Source organism: Solanum lycopersicum, chromosome 6 (assembly GCF_036512215.1).
Source record: "Solanum lycopersicum chromosome 6, SLM_r2.1".
Lineage (NCBI taxonomy): Eukaryota > Viridiplantae > Streptophyta > Magnoliopsida > Solanales > Solanaceae > Solanum > Solanum lycopersicum.
The window spans coordinates 49,565,708-49,589,758 of NC_090805.1; the positions used below are offsets into that span (position 1 = coordinate 49,565,708).

The following is a 24,051-nucleotide window of genomic DNA, read 5'->3' on the forward strand; positions in this document are numbered from 1 at the left end:
ATTGTCTAGACATTTCTATTGCTTCATCCTTACAATTTAGCATATAGACATAGTCATTTCTAATGCAATTCTCAATAAAAGTAACAAATACTTTTTCCCACCATGAGATGGTGTTAACTTCATATCATAAATGTCAGTGTAAATCAATTCTAAGGGATTAGAATTCCTTTCAACAGATTTATAAGAATTCTCAACATACTTAGATTCCACAAAAACTTGACATTTTTATTTATTGCACTCAAAGTTAGGCAAAACTTCTAAGTTGATCAGTTTTTCTTACAAGGTTTTGTAATTGACATGCCCCAAGTGTTCATGTCACAAACATTAACTCAAGCAAGTAAACACAAATAAAAACATTGAGTTGAAAAGCTCTTCGTGAGGTAGATTTTTCCTCACTAATATTTTGTTCCTATTTCTTACAATTTTGTGTGATACAAACATTGTTTAGATTGTCAAATATCCTTTTCAGAAGGACATTTCCATAACTTTCAATGTGATTGTTATAAAATTACCTATGAACAAAGTTTCATCGGGTTCAATAAAGACAATATAGTCCAACTGTTATTTTTACAAAAACATAACAAATGACTATTCACCAATATTCATGTCTATGCAAATACTTTTATTATAATAGACATCTTTTCATGAAAAATCACAACATTTTAAGTAATTTTTTTCATAAAAAAACACAATTATTTTGAACAAGTATATATATATAATTTGGATGTTTCATACTAGTCACACTATATACTAGTAATAGAGAAGCTCAACAACCACAATACCAAATATACTCCAAGAATTTTGTGGGTATAGCATAATACAAAAGTATCATTGAATTTCATATCTTTTGTTCCAAAGTTAAATTAGATACCAAGTCTAATCATAAGCAAATAACCCCCACATTTCAAATGTGATCTCAAAAATATTTTTCAAGTATTTGAAAATAGTTTTTCCACATATTTTAATGTTGGAAACATTATTCTACGAAAGAATTATAGTGCTGCAATTCTCTTTGACAGTGTTTATACAATGTCAAAGTTCATTCCATAGAGACACAAAATCACAAATTCTAAGTCACTGGTATTTTTTCTATATCATAAATAGACATGCCACTTAGTATTTTAAATATTAACAATAAGGACAAAACAAAATTGTACAATTTATTTCTATGTTACATTGAAGTTTATAGAAAATCAAAAGTACAACACTGACTTAATATGTGAAGTTTTCATATTCTTCAAACCAATTGCAGAGTCCAATTTATCCAGAATATAAAACCACAAAAGTTTTTAGTCTACAAAAATCAGACAAACTAACATTTCTCATGGAGTACAAAACTACAAAAGTCTTTTTTTTTCTCCAAACAGAATAACACATATTCTTTATCACATAGAAATGTTTTTCTTATCAAATAGTATTCCAACTATAACAATTTGACATACTATTTATCAAACAAAAATATGCATCTCTCATTTTTGCAAACTAAAGAATTTTAAAAGCAACAATATCTGCGAAGTAAAATTCATTCCACAACATATGGTTTGCAAATCTTTTTCCAAAGATACACATAATAAATAAATAAAAAATCTAAGATGATTACTCTTAGAAACTATTTTCCTCCTTAGATAATTTAAGAAGGTTACCTGGTAATCTTTAAACGGAATACCATAATTTTTTTTGTCACATTCTCACTTCGACTTTGCAAAAACAAAGCAACGAATTATGGAGAAGTAATGTATTTATCTTCTACTTCCATGATCAGATTCTCTCAATCAGTAGAATACAAAAAAATACTAACAGTATAGTAATTTTCTTAAGATTGTTGTTCATCTTGTATTCCAAACATACTTATAACAAAACTTTGAACATCTTTATAAGAAAACAAAGTTTAAGAACATTTTCACAACTAGAAAATTAAAACTAGTAGCGAAACTAGAATCAGAAACAAATTTTTTTAAAAAATATACGAAATATTTTTCTTAAAGAAGAATTGTTGTTAATATGTGTCTAAAGAATCTTACCGATTCCAACAAACTTTGCAGAAACACGAAGTTACCAAGTTTAATGAATCAGTGAAAAACAAAAGAATAGAAGAACTGAAATTAATTCACAAATCTAAAGTTTGTAAAACACGTACCAGAATCTGGAAATTTTTTAATAGGAAAAAGATCAAGTCCACTGAATTCACAGTGTCCCCTTAAGGAAATTTTATTCCCCTCTAGTATCTGAAGTTTGATTTGGAATATGACCTCCCAGGGTAAAATGATCTCAATCACCAGAGTATAGATACCAAAAACTCCGGTGTCAGCGAACCACTCAACGACAGTAAAGTACACTTACTTGTCTGTTTCTTTGTCTTCGAGTCGTTCCCCATTCATGCGGGGGGATTGTTGGATTTTAAAAAGGTGTGAATGGAAAATGAAGAGTTGCGACTTTTATGAAGAGTTGTGACTTTTATGAAATGTTGCGAATTTTATGAAAAGTTGTGACTTTTATGAAAAGTTGCGACTTTTATGATTTGTGTTCATTAGGAGCCTGTTGAATATCCCTTCCATCTAGATCATGATTCTGTTCATCACCACCTCCATCTTGATCATCATTTTGCTCATTATCATCTAAAATTTGTTCATTAGGAACCTCTTGATCACCGCCTCCATGTTGATTATGATTTTTCTCATTAACATCTAAATCTTGTTCATTAGGAACCTCTTGATCACCGCCTCCATCTTGATAAATACTTTGCTCATTAGCACCTAAATCTTGCTTGATAGGAACCTGGTGATCACCACCTCTATCTTGATAATCTCGTTCATTAGGAACCTGTGGATCACCCCATTTAGTAATGCATTTTTCCTCGGCAAATTTAACACTAGACAGTGTCTGTCTAATCGCTTTTTATTAAACGTAAAAAATAGCATGAAGAAAATAAGAGTTAGAAAGAATTATGTATTTTCTTATAAACACAAAATTTGTAATACAATTCATGATGATATTACAAACGAGGATACTTAAATAATGTTAAAATTATCAATCAAAAAGAAAGTTGAGTTATAGCCTCAAACTTTCTATTACAAAAGCATGAATTAAGAAGATTGATTGTCCATTGAAGTAACTTGAAGTATTTTTCTCCTGTCTTCTTCTTCAAACATATCCAACAACACCTGATAATTCATACTTTCTCTATAGATTTATTGGATCCTGTTGAACCTATAGATAATGTCAAATGGATCTGCTTTGCCTGTCACGTCGGTAGGTGTCTCGGAACAAACTCCTCAGTTATTTTACAGTTACGTTGCATTCCATGAGTCTTTTTTTTACATTTGTAGAAGAACCAGTTGCCATCCTAGCCAGAGATGTGAGGAAATTGCTCTCGAGAGCCATTCCTATTGTTAAGGTCCGTTGGAGGCATCGTTCAGTCGAGAAGGCTACCTGGGAGACCGAGCAGGAGATGCGAGAGCAGTTTCCCGACTTGTTTGAGCCTTCAGGTACTTCTAAACCCTTACTTTCGCGGATGAAAGTTCTTTTTAGTAGTGGATATTGTAATGACCCTTCTTTTTATTTTTAGTGTTTTATCTTCTGTACATCGTTTAGAGCGTTCCTATAACGATTCCAAGTCATTTATGACTTGCTGGGACTGAGAGATCGGTCACCTAGTCATTCGTTTGGTTATTGTGTGAGCTTTAGTATTTTTTTTGGAGCTTATGAATCTTGAACGACCATTTTCGATCAAAATTTCAAGTCAGAATCCAATTTTGACGATTCCATCAGTTCCAGAAGGATCATTTTAGTCTAGTAGCATTGTCGACATGACTCCCAAAGTTTTCAGTGTGAGTTGGTGTGATTAGGCGTTTTAACTTTAAGTTTAAAGGCTAAGTTTGACTTTAGTCAACATTCTGAGTAAACGCGCTCGGATAAGAATTCCGTCAGCGCGGTTAGCTCCGGAATGTCGAGTTTGGTCTAGTTTGACCCTTCTTTCGGGTTTTGAGGTTTTTGATATTTTTGCAAGCCCTGTGGTTTTTGACTTAAAATGGCCAATGAAGTGGGACCCACATTTTATCGAGATGACCTCTGATGAAAATTTCGACTGCGCCTTTGAGTTCGGAATGTCGACTTTGGTAGGGTAGCATATCTGTTTTATTTTTATCAGGTTCCGAACGGATTCCGAGCACCCATCGGAGACTTTAAAGAAAGTAGGCAAAGCTGAAATCTGGTGCAGCCCTTTTAACGATCAGAAATTGGGTTTTTAATGACCAGATTCGTCCTTATAAAAATCCAACTTCAGCCTTTGTGTCTTACTTTGAAATTTCTATATTTTGAGCTATACAAGTCCAAATTGGGCGATTCAAAAGGCTAATTTGTGAGATTTTTCGAGGGCAACGCATTGGTGAGCTTGGAATCTAATTTGGGGACCCAATTTGAGGTAAATTTTGGGTTTTAACTGCTGTCATAGCTCATTTTCGAGCACAAGTTTTGGGAAATTTTAGAAGGTGATTTCTTGGCCATTTTAGGTCCGAATCTAGTGATTCAAGAGCCTATATTGTGGGGGTTTTCATGAGGATCGTCGTGGTGTGATTGGTTTTGGCTGTTGGACCTTCACTTTTGGTAAAATCTTGTAAGTAGTTGCTGCCATTGTTGCTGATTTTTAGCTTAGAATTTGGGTTTTTTGTTGTTGCATGTTCATGTTGGGACTGTCTTGAGTCCTGAATTGTGTTCCATTACGATATAAAAGTTCTGAGAGTTATTTAGGACTTTTATTTGGGGTTAATTCTGGATTTCTCAACGCGGATCCCACTTTTTCCATTTTGACCGCGAAATTGATCCGTCTCCGTTTCTTGCGATTTTAGTGTTTTAATGACCGTAATAACGTCGTGACTCTGTTTCTGATAGTGTATCAACGTTTCGAGTCCTTTTAGGAAGTAAAAGATCTAGAGAAGTGAATTTTGGAGCGCGCGTGATCTGCGTTCAGGTAGGCTACGGTTTCTCTTCTTAGATTGAACTCGAACATGTGAATGCATGTTGATTAGTTGAAATTTGGGTTGGGTAGTTATTGGATCATGCATAGGTGTTAAAAATCATATTTTCGACCTTTTTCTGAGAATTATCGGGTAACTGTGAGCATGTTTATTATTAATAATTGACCTTCATTGCTATATGAATTACTTGTATGTTTGAATACTGGTAATCAGAAGTATGTTGGGCTTTAGTTTAGGTTTGACTAGGGTTTTCCTTAGAAATGCATGATTCAAAGTCGGTAGGACTTAGTTTAGCCCCGATGTCGCTCGACCGGCTTAAATCCTTGTAGACTGATGTAGCAGACTTGAGTCAGATAGTTTGGTATTTAGAAAGACGATAAGCTTGCTCTAGCAATAGTTACTCTTATTTCTCGATGTTACGGCTTCTCGAGTTACGTCAGTGACAATAAATTCTGCTCCATGATTCAAAGTTGAGTTTGATTCAGCTTTAAGGACTTACATTGATTAGCTAAGTCTGGATGGTGTTCCACGGGTTTATATGATTAAGGATAGATAAAGACTCTTTCAGCAGCTATATCGACATCTTTGTCGGGTATCCGGATTTAAGGTCCGGCCTCGAACATCCACATACTTATGTAGAGCATCCAGTTAGAGGTCTGGCCTCAAGTATGTAGAGCATCCGGTTAGAGGTCCGGCCTCAGTTACTTATATTTTGCAATTAGCTACTTGTGTAATTCTGGTGAGCGTCCGGTTCAAGGCCCGACCTCCGTACCATCAAATTCTACTTTTTGGTTCGGTGTTCTTTGGCTTCGAGTTCTATTCTCATTAAGTTATAGTTATTTTGTGTACTCGTCGGGCTTATGGGGGTCTGTTCGTGTTTTTATTTAAACTTGTGCACGAGTGTACTTTCTGGGCTTATGGTGGGTCCAGTTAGGTGTAGTTAGCTTATTTATATTAATTTAGTTAGATCTTTATACACTCGTGTGCATTATTGTGTTACTTAGCCTTCTATTCTTGACCATTAGTTTTGTGATTCCGTCCTTTCATAGTGCTTTACTTTTCTAGTTCAGTCGGCCTATGATGCCTACTGGGTACCTGTTGTTTGGTACTCATGCTACACTCTGCATCTATTTTCGTGATGCAGGTCTGAGCACCAGTAGTCAGCGTTGATCGAGTTTGGAGCATTTCTGGTCTGGAGACAGAGGTGAGCAACAACATTTTGTACTATTTCAGTCTCCATCTGTTTATATAAAGACTTGTCTATTAATTTTTGAGACAGTCTAGTTTTGGTGGTCCACTGTTGGGACTTGCACTCATTTTGTTGGTAGCTCTGTATTAGTGACTTCCAGGCTCTGGGAGGGATCCTTATTGTATTTATGTTTTGGTTTGCTTATGTTGTTATAGTAATTTTGCTTAGTCTTGTTTAGTTTCTACTGTCACACCCATTACGTGTTCTTTTGGGTTGTGGTTTGGCTTACCTACTGGTGGGTTATAGTAGGTGCCTTCATGACTCGAGAAATTGGGTCGTGACAAGTTGGTATCAGAGCCCTAGGTTCAACGGTCTCACTTTTACAGAGCTAACGTCTAGTAAAGTCCTGCGGATCGGTGCGGAGACGTCTGTAACTTATCTTCAGCAGGCTACAGGATGTATTTAGGAAAATATCCATTTTGTTTCAAATTCGTGCCGCGTGTGTCTTGTTTGTTTCTTAAAATCTCAGTTGTTTCACTCTATTATAGGATGGCTCGCACGCGAGGCAGTGCATTCGGGGGAGATGCACCCGGAGCCTCAGCTTGGGGTAGACATCGACCCTGAGGTCGAGGTAGGGCCGCAGCACCGGCCCGGGATAGGGAGGAGGAGCCTCATGCAGCGCATGTACCGCCACAGCCAGTGGGGCCGGGGCCAGCCCAACCACCAATCGCGCCAGTTGCAGCACCTGATCTTCATTCCCTTTTGACTCAGATATTAGCAGCTATTGGGGATATGCGACAGGCACCAGCACCAGCAGTACCAGCACCAACGCTGCAAGATCAGCCGCTACCAGTTCATGTGTTCGCCTCACCAATTTTAGAGCTTAGAGAGATGCCACTGCGGGATCAGAAGATTCTTGGGGTATTTCAGAGGTTGGCACCGCCTATATTCTTAGGGGCGATTGGAGAGGACGCTCATGAGTTCAAGCTCACTTGCCAGGAGCAGTTACAGTCATTAGGCCTTTTGGAGTCGAGAGGAGCTGACTTTACCGCCCATCAGTTCCGTAGGCCAGGCAGGCAGTGGTGGCGTACGCATCGAGAGTCTAGGCCAGTTGGATCTCCTATTATATCTTGGAGTGAGTTCTCAGAGGCTTTCTTGGCCCAGTTCATGCCACAGAGCGTCAGAGATAGGCTTCGTGATCAGTTCTCTAGATTGGAGCAGGTATCTATGACTGTTTCAGAGTATGAGGCGAGGTTCCATGAGTTGTCTCGCCATGCTACTATGATCCTGCCCACAGAGGGAGAGAGAGTTCGTTGTTTTGTACGTGGGTTGCGATACCGTTTGAGGGTTGACACAGAGCATATGGTTTCAGCTGGCCGTTCTTTTATTGATGTGGTCGATCATGCCCGATCCATGGAGCATATTCATCATGAGGCCCAAGGGGGCAGCGATAAGAGGGCACGCTACCAGGGCAGCTATAGCGAGTCGCAGACTAGGGGGAGGGACTCATATGATAGGCCACGTCAGAGGTTCGAGCAGGGTTAGACTAGTCGGCCTGTTCAGGCGACATTACCTATTTCTGAGGGTGGCCAATATCAGCAGAGTGGTCCTAATACAGGCCAGAATTTGAGGGGATAATATTCCTTTCCATCATGCCGCGGTCGGGTTACAGGGCGTTCAACTTCGGGGTGTTATGATTGTGGTGCTCTTGAACATTGGTCTATAGAATGCCCCCGGCGAGGTCGGGAGGCGATTGTACCAGCTCTACCTACTTCTAAACCAGTTTCAGCCGTGTCTTCTTCGGCTAGAGGAGGTGGTCAGATTCAGGTTCGTCGGGAGAGTCAACAGGGTACCAAGGGTGGAGCTCGGGGAGGCAGGTCAAGTGGTAGACCGGGTGCACCAAGTAGAGGTGCTCAGGGCCATTTCTACGCAGCCCCGACAAGGGCGGCTGCTGAGGCATCTAACGATGTCATCTCAGGTACGCTTTTCTTATGCCATCAGCCTGCTACGGTATTATTTGATCCAAGGTCCACATTCTCGTATGTATCTATTTATTTTGCTCCCTGATTGGGTATGAGGTCTGAGTCTTTGCCAGAGCCGGTTCATGTTTCGACCCCGGTAGGTGAGTTCTTAGTAGTGGATCAAGTATTGCGATCTTACTTAGTGACTATCTAGGGTTGTGATACTAGAGCTAATCTTATTATGCTAGATATGATTGATTTTGATGTGATTTTGGGCATGGACTGGTTATCCCCATATCATGTGGTCTTGGATTGCTATGCCAAGATTGTTACCTTATCCATGCCTGGTGTTCCCCCGGTATTGTGGAAGGCTGCTTATAGTCACACACCGACGGGGATAATCTCTTTTATTCGAGCTAGGTGGTTGGTTGCTTCTGGGTGTTTAGCATATTTGGCCCACATCAGGGATGTGAGTAGGGAGGGCCCTTCAGTTGACTCAGTTCCTGTGGTTAGAGAGTATGCAGATGTGTTCCCTACAGATCTACCTGGCCTACCCCCAGAGCGTGACATTGATTTTGCTATAGATTTGGAGCCTGGCACCCGTCCTATTTCTATTCCGCCTTATCGGATGGCTCCTGCAGAGCTCACAGAGCTCAGTGTTCAGTTAAAGGACCTCTTAGAAAAGGGGTTCATTCGTCCGAGTGTGTCGCCTTGGGGTGCTCCTGTTCTGTTTGTGAAAAATAAGGATGGGACTTTGAGGATGTGCATTGACTACAGGCAACTGAACAAGGTTACGCTGAAGAACTGTTACCCTATGCCTCGAATAGATGATTTGTTTGATCATCTTCAGGGTGCCACCATATTTTCTAAGATTGATTTGAGGTCCGGGTACCATCAACTGAGGATTAGAGCAGCAGACATCCCTAAGACTGCATATAGGACTCGTTACGGCCATTATGAGTTTCTTGTGATGTCTTTTGGGTTGACTAATGCCCCAGCCACCTTTATGGACTTGATGGCACGTGTGTTCAGGCCATACCTTGATTCATTTGTTATCATTTTCATTGATGACATATTGGTATACTCGCGGAGCTGGAGTGAGCATGAGCAGCATTTGAGGATAGTGCTCCAGACTTTGAGAAATCAGCAGCTTTATGCCAAGTTCTCAAAGTGCGAGTTTTGGCTTGCATCTGTAGCATTCTTGGGGCACGTGGTGTCTAAGGAGGGTATTAGGGTAGATCCGACGAAGATTGAAGCTATTCGTGATTGGGACAGACCCACTTCTGTTACTGAGGTTCGTAGCTTTGTCGGGTTAGCGAGTTACTACAGGCATTTTGTTGAGGGCTTTTCTACTATTGCAGCTCCTTTGACTCAGTTGAGTCGCCAGGATATTCCCTTTGTGTGGTCGGAGGAGTGTGAGATGAGCTTTCTGAAGCTCAAGGGGTTGCTTACTAGCGCTCCTATATTTACTCTTCCGATTGAGGGCGAGGGTTTCATGATTTATTGTGATGCGTCTGGTGTTGGTGTGGGTTGTGTATTGATGCAGCAGGGCCGGGTAATTGCGTATGCGTCGAGGAAGCTTAAGGTCCATGAGCGCAACTACCCCACCCATGACTTGGAGTTAGCAGCGGTAGTTTTCGCGCTTAAGATTTAGAGGCACTACTTGTATGGAGTTCGATGTGAAATCTATACTGACCACAAGAGTCTTCAGTACATCATGATCCAGAGGGACCTTAATTCGAGGCAGCGTCGTTGGATTGAGCTCCTGAAGGATTATGATCTCTCCATTCTCTATCATCCGGGCAAGGCGAACGTGGTAGCAGACGCCTTGAGCCGAAAGGCGGTGAGTATGGGTAGTCTAGCATTCTTATCTGCAGGTGAAAGACCCTTGGCTTTGGACATTCAGTTTTTAGCCAATAGCATGGTTCGATTAGATATCTCAGATTCTAGACGCGTCTTGGCTTATATGGGAGTTCAGTCTTCTTTGTATGATAGGATCCGTGGTTGTCAATTTGAGGATAAGGCCCTGGGGTCCCTTAGAGACCGAGTGTTAGCGGGTAATGGTGATCAGGATACCTTAGATCCTGATGGAGTGTTGAGATTCGCCGGTCACATTTGTGTCCCGAGAGTTAGAGATTTGATACAATTAATACTTTCGGAGGCTCATGAGTCTAGATATTCTATCCATCTGGGTACAGCGAAGATGTATCGTGATTTGAGACAACATTACTGGTGGAGTGGCATGAGACGAGATATTGCTAACTTTGTTTCTCGTTGCTTGTGCTGCCAGCAGGTAAAGGCTGAGCATTTGAGGCCTGGTGGTGAATTTCAGGGATTACCCATTTCGGAGTGGAAGTAGGACCGCATTACTATGGATTTTGTGGCTGGTCTACCGAGGACTTCTAGAGGAGTTGATAGTATTTGGGTCATCGTTGATCGATTGACCAAGTCAGCTCATTTCCTTCCCGTTCAATCTTCATTTAGTGCCGAGAGGTTGGCTCGTATCTACATTCGGGAGGTGGTTCGACTTCATGGGGTGCCAGTTTCTTTTATATCAGATCGGGGTTCTCAGTTCACGTCTAGCTTTTGGAGGACCTTTCAGGATGAGTTGGGCACCCGGGTTGACCTGGGCACAGCTTTCCACCCGCAGACTGATGGCCAGTCAGAGCGCACTATTCAGGTCCTTGAGGACATGCTACGGGCTTGTGTTTTGGAGTTTGGTGGTCAATTGGACCAGTTCTTGCCTTTGGTGGAATTTGCATATAACAATAGCTACCATTCTAGCATTCAGATGGCCCCATTTGAGGCCTTGTATGGTAGGCGTTGTCGCTCTCCAGTGGGCTGGTTTGAGTCTACAGAGCCTAGGCCGCGAGGTACAGATTTGATTTAGGAGGCTTTGGAGCAGGTGAGAGTGATTCAGGATAGACTCAGGATAGCTCAGAGTAGGCACCAGAGTTATGCGAATCGAAGGCGTCGACCTTAGAGATTCTCTGTTGGTGATCGGGTGTTTCTCCGTGTGTCGCCCATGAAGGGTGTGATGAGATTTGGGAGGCAGGGTAAGCTTAGCCCCAGGTACATTGGGCCTTTTGAGATACTCCGGACAGTTGGGGAGGTTGCTTATGAGTTGGCCCTACCTCCAGAATTTTCAGTCATCCATCCAATTTTCCATGTCTCGATGCTACGCCGATATATTCCTGATGAGTCCTATGTGCTCCAGTATGATGCAATTGAGTTGGATGATCATTTGACATTTGTAGAAGAACCAGTTGCCATCATAGCCAGAGATGTGAGGAAATTGCGCTCGAGAGCCATTCCTATTGTTAAGGTCCGTTGGAGGCATCGTTCAATCGAGAAGGCTACCTGGGAGACCGAGCAGGAGATGCGAGAGCAGTTTCCCGGCTTGTTTGAGCCTTCAGGTACTTCTTAACCCTTACTTTCGCGGACGAAAGTTCTTTTTAGTAGTGGATATTGTAATGACCCTACTTTTCATTTTTAGTGTGTTATCCTCTGTACATCGTTTACAGCGTTCCTATAGTGATTCCAAGTCATTTATGACTTGCTGGGACTGACAGATCGGTCACCTGGTCATTCGTTTGGTTATTGTGTGAGCTTTAGTATTTTTTTGGAGCTTATGAACCTTGAAAGATCATTTTCGATCAAAATTTCAAGTCAGAATCCAATTCTGACGATTCCATCAGTTCCGAAAGGGTCATTTTAGTCTAGTAGCATTGTCGACATGACTCCCAAAGTTATTAGTGTGAGTTGGTGTGATTAGGCGTTTTAACTTTAAGTTTAAACGCTAAGTTTGACTTTAGTCAACATTCTGAGTAAACGCGCTCGGATAAGAATTTCGTCAGCGCGGTTAGCTCCGGAATGTCGAGTTTGGTCTAGTTTGACCCTTCTTTCAGGTTTTGAGGTTTTTGATATTTTTCCGAGCCCTTTTGTGATTTTTGACTTAAAATGACCAATGGAAATGGGACCCACATTTTATCGAGATGACCTCTGATGAAAATTTCGACTGCGCCTTTGAGTCCGGAATGTCGACTTTGATAGGGTAGCATATCTATTTTATTTTTATCAGGTTCCGAACGGATTCCGAGAACCCGTCGGAGACTTTAAAGAAAGTAGGCAAAGCTGAAAGTTGGGTTTAACTGATCACGAAGCCTATAAACCCGTGGAACACCATCCAGACTTAGCTAATCAATGTAAGTCCTTAAAGCTGAATCGAACTCAACTTTGAATCACGGAGCGGAATTCATTGTCACTGACGTAACTCGAGAAGCCGTAACATCGAAGAAATAAGAGTAACTATCGCTAGAGCAAGCTCATCGTCTTTCAAAATACCAAACTATCAGACTCAAGTCTGCTACATCAATCTACAAGAATTTAAGCCGGCCGAGCGACGTTGGGGCTAAACTAAGTCCTACCAACTTTGAATCATGCATTTCTAAGGAAAACCCTAGTCAAACCTAAACTAAGGCCCAACATACTTCTGATAACCAGTATTCAAACATACAAGTAATTCATATAGCAATGAAAGTCAATTAATAACAATAAACATGCTCACAGTTACCCGATAATTCTCAGAAAAAGGTCAAAAATATGATTTTTAACACCTATGTATGATCCAATAACTACCCAACCCAAATTTCAACTAATCAACATGCATTCACATGTTCGAGTTCAATCTAATAAGAGAAATTGTAGCCTACCTGAACGCAGAACACGCGCGCTCCAAAATTCACTTCTCCAGATCTTTTACTTCCTAAAAGGCCTCGAAACGTTGATACACTATCAGAAACAGAGTCACGACGTTATTACGGTCATTAAAACACTAAAATCGCAAGAAACGGAGACGGGTCAATTTCGTGGTCAAAATGGAAAAAGTGGGATCCGCGTTGAGAAATCCAAAATTAACCCCAAATAAAAGTCCTAAATAACTCTCAAAACTTGTATACCATAATGGAACACAATTCAGGACTCAATACAGTCCCAACATGAACATGCAACAAAAAAAACCCAAATTCTAAGCTAAAAATCAGCAACAATGGCAGCAGCTACTTACAAGATTTTACCAAAAGTGAAGGTCCAACAGCCAAAACCAATCACACCACGATGATCCTCACGAAAACCCCACAATTTAGGCTTTTGAATCACTAGATTCGGACCTAAAATGGCCAAGAAATCACCTTCTAAAATTTCCCAAAACTTGTGCTCGAAAATGAGCTATGACAGCAGTTAAAACCCAAAATTTACCTCAAATCGGGTCTCCAAATCAGATTCCAAGCTCACCAATGCGTTGCCCTCGAAAAATCTCACAACTTAGCCTTTTGAATCGCCCAATTTGGAGTTGTATAGCTCAAAATATCGAAATTTCAAAGTAAGACACAAAGGCTGAAAGTTGGGTTTTTATAAGGACGAATCTGGTCGTTAAACCCCAATTTTTGGTCGTTAAAACCCCAATTTCTGGTCGTTATAAGGGCTGCACCAGATTCAGCTTTGCCTACTTTCTTTAAAGTCTTCGATGGGTGCTCGGAATCCGTTCGGAACCTGATAAAAATAAAACAGATATGCTACCCTACCAAAGTAGACATTCCGAACTCAAAGGCGCAGTCGAAATTTTCATCAGAGGTCATCTCGATAAAATGTGGGTCCCACTTCCATTGGCCATTTTAAGTCAAAACCTACAAAAGGGCTCGAAAAAATATCAAAAATCTCAAAACCCGAAAGAAGGGTCAAACTAGACCAAACTCGACATTCCGGAGCTTACCGCGCTGACGGAATTCTCATCCGAGCGTGTTTACTCAGAATGTTGACTAAAGTCAAACTTAACCTTTAAACTTAAAGTTAAAACATCTAATCACACCAACTCACACTGAAAACTTTGGGAGTCATGTCGACAATGCTACTAGACTAAAATGACCCTTCCAGAACTTATGGAATCGTCAGAATTGGATTCTGATGTCATCTTCTTGAACTTTTGATCGAAAATGATCGTTCAAGGTTCAGAAGCTCCAAAAATACTAAAGCTCACACAATAACCAAAAGAATGACCAGGTGACCGATCTGTCAGTCCCAGCAAGTCATAAATGACTTGGAATCGCTATAGGAACGCTCTAAACGATGTACAGAAGATAAAACACTAAAAATGACAAGAAGGGTCATTGCATCCATTGATTGACCTGACGAATGAAGACATTGATATTCTGCTTATACAAATTGCTATAATTCATGATTGTGTGATACTCTGTTTTGAAATTGCACTACATATTCGTATTTTACTTCAGGTTGGAATAAACCAACTGATACTGAACTCTTTACACTGTTTTGAAATTGCACTACATATTCGTATTTTACTTCAGGTTGGAATAAACCAACTGATACTGAACTCTTTACATGTTTGAATTTTCCTTCATCTATAGTCCTAGTAAAGTCTATTTATAGCAAATGGCTTCGCCCGGACTCGAACTGGAGACCTTCAGTGTGTTAGACTGACGTGATAACCAACTACACCACGAAACCTTTGTTACAGATTCTAAGAACATAAACTAAGTTACAGAAATTAATTATGGTATGGCCAAACAAATATGACTCGTTGCATTACTATTATTCGTATGACATATATCAAAATATTAAAAGGGTAATGGAGAAACTGGAGAGATTATGTACTAGAGAGGAGCTCTTTTGTAATATTCATATTATTACTTCAGTTTGGAATAACAGATTGACACTGAATATTTTACATGTATGTCCTTCCCGTAAACGTAACACAAAATTTAAAATTTTAATTTCACAAATTAATTAATTAATATATAATTTTGTGAATTAATATTTTTTTTTAAAAATAATTAGAATGATGAAGCCATTTCAAAATTTATTATATAAATTTATCCCTAGTAAACTTAGAAATTTTTCAGAACGATTTGAAATAGAGCTGAAGAAGCCATTTCAAAACAGAGGTTTCTCAACTAGAATTCAAGAATCGAGAATTACTGTAATTTCAGTTTTAATTTTCACCCATTTTTCGTTTTCTTGGATTCTCAGTGATCACCAAGTCCATCCTTGGTGAGTAGTTTGTTTTTTCCTTCCATTGATTTTTCCGGCTTTTATATTTCTCTTACAATTTCCATTGATCTGCATTTCTCTCATTTTGTTCCTCGATTGAACAAAGCAACGGTATATGATTTGAAAAAGTAAGCTTGTCCCTGCCACAAAATACTCATTTGTATTGACCATATTATTATAAGTCGTCATATACACTCTCAATTTGTAGTTAGAAACTTACAATTTCATACAGAATCTTCCTTCTCTAACATACGTGTGCTGCCCGGGGACTCCAGTCTGGAGAAATAAAGAACAACAAAATATTGTTGTTATATTAGTATCTTACAGTTTTCCACCCGATCATCTTTCTACAGTTGCAACAGTAAGCTTGGGCTACAGTAGTTCCAATTTCTGGCTAAGTGTATACATATCTCAAGTTACGCTGCTCATATATACTAACACCCTATCAAAGAGCCCTATTCCTCCTAATCGAGACTGCAAATTGTACAACAAAAGAAAATAAGCATAATTGCTCTAAATTCATGATACAAAAATTATTATTGAAATCAGTACCAATTTCATGAAATAATTTTTCCAAATTATATTTCAATCGTTACCATCGGACAATAATCGTTGAAGCATGCAACTTCCGTTCTGCACCCATTAGTATGACAGTGGATGCTATAATTTGAAGGGATCACTGTTGAATTCCAGTGAATAGTCTTATCATTGTTGAATGAAGAAGCGTCTAACTCAAAATTTAGAACGAATTTTATGGATATATATTCTAGTTTAATAAGTCAGTAGTATAGCTATATTTTAGGATCCGGATTTGGCTCTAGAGATTAAAATTTTGTTGGACTCTGAAGAACATGTTCAACTCGAATTGAGACTTTACAATATGTGTTCAATCCAAGTAGAATTTCTAGAGACTAAACCCTAAAAGAATAGAATCGCGCCGTCCCCATAACTCTCATAAATTTGTCCCACATATTTAATTATTCTCATTTGTCTAAATCATTAGTAATGTTTCGTTCATTGTTTCTCACCTAATTAAGACTCTAAAAATACTTCTTTTCAATTATTCGTGAGTTGGAATTTTTCTATTTTATATAATTAGGTCAACGTAGATAACTGTAGTACAATAATTTTTTTTATGGCCTTCTTCCTAGTTAGGAAAGGAACAAAATTATTATGTTTGTTATTTTTTTGCTTGAATTATTTGAGGATAAATAATTGACATCTTAATAGATTAATCACTCACATTTCAAATATTGTATTGAATTTATTTATCAACAAACTCTCTAAATAATAAAACTTGTAAGCTAATTTATTTATATAAATTTATTAGTACAAATATAAAATTCAAAATTAAGAAAATAAATAAAATGATTAAAAGAATTTGAGGGGCATATCTGTCTTCACATAAATTAATCTCATGATATTAAATTCTATGTATTACTAATACGACCAGATGAAATGTATGAGTGATACATCCTATAATATTACGTACTAAATTTAATATTGTACACACTGAACGTCCCCGGTTCGAGTCCGGGCGAAGCCATTTTTTTAAAAATAAAAAATAGTTAAGAAGTCAGGATCTTGTTGTTGAGACTTTACTAGTGAGAAATAGAGTTGTTGTGGTGAAGGAAAACTCTACTACGAATTCACGCCAAACGGGACTATAGATGAAGGAAAATTCAAACATGTAAAGAGTTCATTATCAGTTGGTTTATTCCAACCTTTTAGGCAGCCATAATCTTCAATCAGCAATTTTGTATCAACAGATTAAAATAAAACTAAGCACCATATGAACGGTTAATATCAAACATGTAAAATGTGCAGTGTCAATTGGTTTGGTCCAACCTGAAGTAATGCTCATATGTAAATGTAATCTTAAAACAGAACATTGCACAATTATGAATTATAGCATTTTGTATAAGCAGAAAATCAGCAATATATCATCAATATTATCTATTCCATCAGCCACTTGATCTATTTCTTCCTTTGTTTCATTGGCGGCCCTCCATCTTGATGATTAGGACCCTGTTCATTACCGCCTCCATCTTGATCAACATTTTGCTCATTAGCACCTAAATGGTGTTCATTAATACCCTGTTGAATGTCCCTTCCATCTGGATCATGATTCTGTTCATTACCACCTCCATCTTGATCAACTCTCTTTTCCCCATGAATTTTCAAGTTTGAAAAGGAATTTAGAACAATCTTCTCGTTTTCGCTAAGATCAGCTTCTGTTTTGATGTTACTATCTGTTAGAAGTTTCATCATAGCTGTAAAACCTTCTTCATCCTCTTGAAACTGAGATGCTAAATTAGTAAGTATATTACTATAGCATGCTATTTCCCTGCTGTACATGTCAATTTTGATTTGTAGATCCTTTATGCACAGGTTTGGATCTTCGGGTTCATCTGTTAATCAATTATTAAAAAAAACAAAACATGAGTTTGTTCTTTTAAATGTAAAACGAAAAAGTGATTAAAAAAAAAATACCCAAGTCCACAGGCATAGCAGCAGCACCAAAATCATCAGTTCGACATCTCTTTTTCGGTCTAACTTCTGTAAAGAAAATGAAAACAACTTATTGGATTGAATAATCTATAAACGAACATCAAATTGGCAAAAATTTTACCTTCCAGGGTGGAAGCTTTTCTTTTTTTCGAAATTATTTGAGCAGACTCAGAATCTATCTCCATCAGGTCTGTCTTATTAGCATCTCCACCTTGATGACCATCTTCCTCATTAGCCCCTAAATCTTGTTCATTAGCATCTCCATCTTGATCATTAGGAGCCTGTTCATTAGCGCCTCCATCTTGATTATCAGCAATATTAGCGCCTCCATCTTGATTATCAGCATTATTAGCGACTCCATCTTGATTATTAGCGTTATTATCGCCTCCATCTTGATCAACATTTTCCTCATCAGAGCCTCCATCTTGATTATTAGCGCCTCCATCTTGATTATGAGCATTATTAGCGCCTCCATCTTGATTATGAGCATTATTAGCGCCTCCATCTTGATTATCAGCATTATTAGCACCTCCAGTTGATCAACATTGTCCTCATTAGGGCCTCCACCTAGTTCATAAGGATCTAAGAGTTGACCATTAGTGTAATTAAGCTTATCCCTGCCACAAAAATTATTATTAGTATTAGTAACACCTTACACAGCATATCGGATATGTGTAGTCTCATTTTCTCAATTAAACTTACAACATCATCAAGAATTGACCTGCTTCATAAGGACTGCCTTGGGCGACTGCGATCTGGCGAAAGGAAAAATTATTTATAACCAACAACAACAAAAAAAGGGGAAATGCAAATCCTCTGGTACTAATATCTTACAAATTTCCACCCGAGCCGGTCCCTACAGTTGACACACAAAGTATCGACTACGGTGTTGCCATTTAGTACTTGATGATATGACTCATCATTCTCTGGTACTACAACGTTAAACCTGCATATATACACATATCAGACTGCAGATTATTTAAAAAATAGCTATCGTGAAATCGCGAGACTTACATATCAGTAAAGATCCCTTGTAGCACGAAGGTTAGCTCCTGCAAAGAGGAAAATAACAGAGTAGTGCTTATTCAAATCAGTAGCAAAGAATAATTCAAGAAAGATGAAAATAGAATCCATATATACCTCATCAATTTCAACGTAATCTTGGACTAATGCAACTCGAGTTCCGCATCTGCAATGGAAGTAATCAGAAGAAGGCATTCTGAATATCAAATGGAAAAGTTGAGAGAAGGGAATGTTGATTTTTTCAATCCTGATCGAGGAGACGGAAAATATATAGAACAAAATACCGTTGCGTTTCTTTTTCTCACTGGTAAATACAGTTGTATTTCAGTTTTGTATAACAAAAAGAGCAACTGTATTTCAACAAATCTCAATTTTCATCTCCCCATTTAGTAATGCATTTTTTCCCGGCAAATTTACCACTAGACAGTGTCTGTCTAGTCGCCTTTTATTAAACGTAAAAAATAGCATGAAGAAAATAAGAGTTAGAAAGAATTATGTATTTTCTTATCAACACAAAGTTTGTGATACAATTCATGATGATATTACAAAAGAGGATACTTAAATAATGTTAAAATTGTCAATCAAGAAGAAAATAGCATGAAGAAAATAAGAGTCAGAAAGAACTGTGTATTTTCTTATAAACCAGTTTGTAATATAATCGATGATGATATTACAAACGAGAATGCTTAAATAATGTTAAAATATGTCAATCAAGAAGAAAGTTGAGTTACAGCCTCAAACTTTCTATTACAAACACATGAATTAAGAAGATTGATTGTCCATCGAAAGTAACTAGAAGTATTTTTCTCCTGTCTTCTTCTTCAAACATATCCAATAACACCTGATAATTCATACTTTCTCTATAGATTTATTGGATCCTGTTGAACCTATAGATAATATCAAATGGATCTGCTTTGCTTGTCGCATCGGTAAGTGTCTTGCAACAAACTCCCCAGTTATTTTACCGTCATGTTGCATTCCATGTGTCTTTTTTTTTTTTTTTTTTGCTTTTGTTGCTTTCACTTCTTTGTTGTCTAGATGATATATCTCTTGAGACATTACTAATATCTTATCTCTTCTCACTGTCTTGAAAAATTTTATTTTAAGCTAAATTTTTACGAAATAAAAAATTCCCATTATTACATTTTTATTGATATGTCCCACTAACATTGAGTAAAATATACTCCCTCCGTTAACTATTAGTTGTCATACTTTATAAAAACTTTGACTAATATTTAAGGATACATTTTTTCATCATATTGATATATAAAAAATTGCAATGTATAATACTTATCATATAGTTTTTTAACATCTAAATTTTGAAACAGAGACAATTGCACAGCAGTTTCAGTGACTGTCAACTAGTAGATTATAGTCAAAAGATGAAGTAATTAGCAGCATATAGAGAAGGGAAGTACTCGAGCTCAAACATGTCAAATCATATGTACTGTAATCCAAAAACCAAAAAAAGAAAGCGGAATATCTACATCTTCATTAGGAGCTCAAACAGTTATGAATTAACACTCGTATAATAAGCTGGTTCTGCATCATGAGTGCCCTATGGATGTCTTCATTTTCATCAATAGTTGAGATTCAAATGTTTGCATTTAGATCAATATTGCCCAGTCCCTCAATGATATCTACAGCTTCATTAGGAACTTGTTCATTAACGCCTCCATTTCCACCCATATCAACATTTTGCTCATTAGCGCTTAAATCTTGTTCATTAGTGTTTCCATCTTGATTGACATTTTGCTCATTAGTGCCTAAATCTTGTTCATAAGCGTCTCCATCTTGATTAACTTTTTGCTCATTAGCGCCTAAATCTTGTTCATTAATGTCTCCGTCTTGTTCTTCATCTGCACCTCCATCTTGATCATTAGGAGCCTGTTCATTATTGCCTCCATAGAGAAAATCAAACAACGTTACACTGTTACAGCTAATAAACGCGTCCCTGCCACAAAATACTCATTTGAATTAACACCTTACAAGTCATACCATAGATATACATGTACAGACGTTTCAATCTGCAATTTCATAATTAGAAACTTACAATCTCATGACGGATCCTCCTACTCTATAAACACTAGACGGTTGGGAGACGGCAAGCTGGAGAAATCATAAGTTGAGTAATTTAACAAAGCCGTCTTGAAACTGAAATGATCTTTAATATTACTAGTATCTTACAATTTTCCACATGAGCAGGTTTCCACATTGGACACAGTAACTCACGGCTACCGTCAAGTTCATGCCATGTACCACTCCATGTTGTGGCTCGTCCTCTGCTACTACAACCCTAAACCTGCATAGATACATACTAGAAATAGTCCGTAGAGTCGGAATGTAATAGATGATTGCAACGTGAGTTCTGCAACCACAACAGTAGAAGTAATGAACAGAAGGGACATGATTGGATTGAGGCAAATTCCGTCCCATCCTAATAGCCATGTTTGACCTGTTACAGAATAAAGAAGAAAGTGTTAGAGAAACATAAAAAGCTGGAAAAATCAATGGAAAGAAAAGACAAACTACTCACCAAGATGGAGTTGGTGATCAACGAGAAATGAAATTATATTAATTCTTGATACTAGTTGAGAAGAGCTCTGTTTTCAAATCGCTCTGAAATTACTAGGGAGAATAGAGGAGATGATCAATGAGAATCCAAGAAAAAGAAAATGGGTGAAAATTATTAGCCCAAAACTGAATTTATATTCATTCTTCATTCTTGATTACTACTAGTTGAGAAGAGCTCTGTTTTCAAATCGCTCTGAAATTTTTTTAACCGTTAACCAGGGATAAATTTTATTTTATTTTCCCCTTTTACGAAATTATAATTTTTTTTGACCGTCCAAAACTATTTTCGAAAAATGTTATCCTTATATTAGCTCTTAAAAGAGTTAAAGAAGAGGGTTGCTCCCTCTCCCGTTCAAATGATTGGTTGATAATTTTTTAAACAAAATTTATTCTATCATTCTCATAAATTGATTTATTTTTAATTATTAATTGAAAAAGATCAAAAATATCCTTAAAATATCTGAAGTAGCTCAGATATATCTTTAAATTAAATTTTGGTTCAAAACTACCTTTTCCGTCAAATTATTAGGTCAAAAGTGCCCGTCTAATTAACGAAAATTATTAAATGTCATGCAGATACCGCATGACACCCCAATAGATTTCCACTAGCATATAGACTAAAAGGAAAAGGGTAAAAAGTACCCTTAAATTATCCGAAACAGCTTATATTTACCCTTAAACTATATTTCGGCTCAAAACTATCTTTCTCGTCAAACTATTGGGTCAAAAGTGACCATCTTATTGGAGGAAGTTGTTAAATTCCTCATGTGCCACATTGACTTAATTCCTAAATCTTAATTACTCATTTTCCCCTCATTTCATTATTTTTCAGAAACGATTTCACCCCTTCTTCCTCATTTCGCGGCTATGGTTTCACAGTTTTCTCCGTCGCTGGGTTTTAAAGTGGATATTCGTGGTTATAGGTTAGTAAACTTTTTTCTTATTTTATTGTGTTTACAACCATGAAAAACACTTTGAAACTCAACTCTGAATAAAGTTATGAAACTTTGGCCACGAAATGACGGGAAAGTTGTGAAATTCTAACTATCATACTTTGAAATAGTAAACATGATAAAATAAGAAAAAATATTTACTAACCTACAACCATGAATATCCACTTTGAAACTCAGCCCCGAAGAAAGCTACGAAGCCTCAGCTGCGAAATTAGGGGAAAATTGTGAAATTCTAACTGTCATGCTTTGAAATCGTAAACATAATAAAATAAGAAAAATATTTACTAGCCTACAAGCATGAATATCCACTTTGAAACCCAGCGACGAAGAAAAGTATGAAACCCTAGCTGTGAAATGAGGGAGAATGGGTGAATATATCATTTCTGAAATAATAAAATGAGGGGAAAGTAATTAGGATTTAGTCTATGTGGCAGTGGAACTTTATTGACATGCAATGTGGCATCCACATGACATTTAACAACTTATGTTGATAAGAAGTGTACTTTTGTTTCAATAGTTTGACGGGAAGGGTAGTTTTGAGCCGAAATATAGTTTAAGGGTATATATAAGCTATTTCGTATAGTTTAAGGGTATTTTTTACCCTTTCTATTTAGTCTATGTGGCAGTGAAATCCTATTGGCATGCAATGTGGCATCCACGTGGCATTTAACAACTTTCGTTAATAAGAAAGATACATGACGAGAAGGATAGTTTTAAGCCGAAATAAAGTTTAAGAATATATATGAGTTATTTCAAATAATTTAGGGGTATTTTTAAGCCATTTCCATTTGTAAAAAGAAAATTAGAGCGATTATAAAACAGGTGAAGCTATTTCAAAACAGAATTAGTTGAATTCAAGAATCAACAACTGATTTTTCTGTTATAATCGGTTAATCCTAATTTCTCATGCTGATGTTCTGCTTATATAACTCATAATTGATTGTATTACATAATCATCAAGGAAAATAAAAAATCAAAAGAATGGCTTCGCCCGGACTCGAACCGGAGACCTTCAGTGTGTTAGACTGACGTGATAACCAACTACACCACGAAACCTTTGTTGTAGAATTTACTTTATCCTTAATATGACTTAATTTCGACTGTTCATCAATCTTGTGTGAATTTACTGCTTTATGATTTCAAATCAAAGTTTGGATATGTAAATTGAGATTATAATTTCAAGTTTTAAATTCTCTAGCAAGTATGATTTGGGATTTCATTTTTTTTATATTACAATGTAAGCCTATAAGAATATTTTAAAGGGAAATTTTTGCATATATAGTCACTCAAAAATAGTTTAATTACATTTTATAGCTATAGTTTGTTGATTATGGCTCGTAGATACATGTTACAGGGAGGAGAGTAGAGAGCGAGAGAAAGGCAAATTGTATACGTACACCGTTTAGATAACTGTATATATGTAACTGATATACATATGCATTTGCATATCTGGAGAGCGAGATTGAGAGCGGGAGGATAGACAAGCGAAATTGGAAGAGGCGAGCAAGAGAGAGAAATAATTTGTATAATTCGCGGGTACGTTTGTTTAATTTACCCGTGTTTTTGTATAATAGAGTAGTACAAATTCTGAAACTACACAAATATGATAAAACTTGAAATATCATATTAAAACAAACATAAACATATGAACTTTAAATAATTTTTCAATTTATATTATATAAATTACATTTATACAAAATCCAAAAACTATACTTTTATACAAACTTTAAAAAGTTATACAAAAAAGATTGAATGTATTTGGTGATAAATATGAAAAATCAGAGGAAATCATCTTCATATAC

General features: G+C 37.4%; 3 protein-coding genes and 2 non-coding genes across 5 annotated transcripts; 2 read left to right on the forward strand and 3 right to left on the reverse strand.

The window, feature by feature from the left end:
• Positions 1–3,216: 3,216 nt before the first annotated feature.
• LOC101251787 (uncharacterized) lies at positions 3,217–9,777 on the forward strand. Its single transcript, XM_004242028.2, has 8 exons — positions 3,217–3,253; positions 3,327–3,485; positions 4,914–4,966; positions 6,039–6,117; positions 6,711–6,793; positions 6,934–7,702; positions 7,889–8,140; positions 8,372–9,777. Exons 1-8 carry the CDS (start codon positions 3,217–3,219, stop codon positions 9,775–9,777), a joined length of 2,838 nt encoding a protein of 945 aa, XP_004242076.2.
• A 1,371-nt stretch (positions 9,778–11,148) lies between these two features.
• On the forward strand, positions 11,149–11,841 carry LOC138349418 (uncharacterized). The gene is made up of 2 exons (XM_069299758.1): positions 11,149–11,539; positions 11,696–11,841. Exons 1-2 carry the CDS (start codon positions 11,149–11,151, stop codon positions 11,839–11,841), a joined length of 537 nt encoding a protein of 178 aa, XP_069155859.1.
• A 2,730-nt stretch (positions 11,842–14,571) lies between these two features.
• Positions 14,572–14,645, reverse strand: TRNAV-AAC (transfer RNA valine (anticodon AAC)). Its single transcript has one exon. It is a non-coding gene; the product is annotated as a tRNA-Val (tRNA).
• A 5,479-nt stretch (positions 14,646–20,124) lies between these two features.
• LOC138349011 (uncharacterized) lies at positions 20,125–21,388 on the reverse strand. The gene is made up of 4 exons (XM_069298838.1): positions 21,259–21,388; positions 20,910–21,177; positions 20,776–20,831; positions 20,125–20,676 (listed from the first exon to the last, which is right to left on the reverse strand). The coding sequence occupies exons 2-4, from the start codon at positions 21,168–21,170 to the stop codon at positions 20,316–20,318; spliced, it is 678 nt and encodes a 225-aa protein (XP_069154939.1). The 5' UTR covers positions 21,171–21,177; positions 21,259–21,388; the 3' UTR covers positions 20,125–20,315.
• A 1,843-nt stretch (positions 21,389–23,231) lies between these two features.
• On the reverse strand, positions 23,232–23,305 carry TRNAV-AAC (transfer RNA valine (anticodon AAC)). The gene has a single exon. It is a non-coding gene; the product is annotated as a tRNA-Val (tRNA).
• Positions 23,306–24,051: the final 746 nt, after the last annotated feature.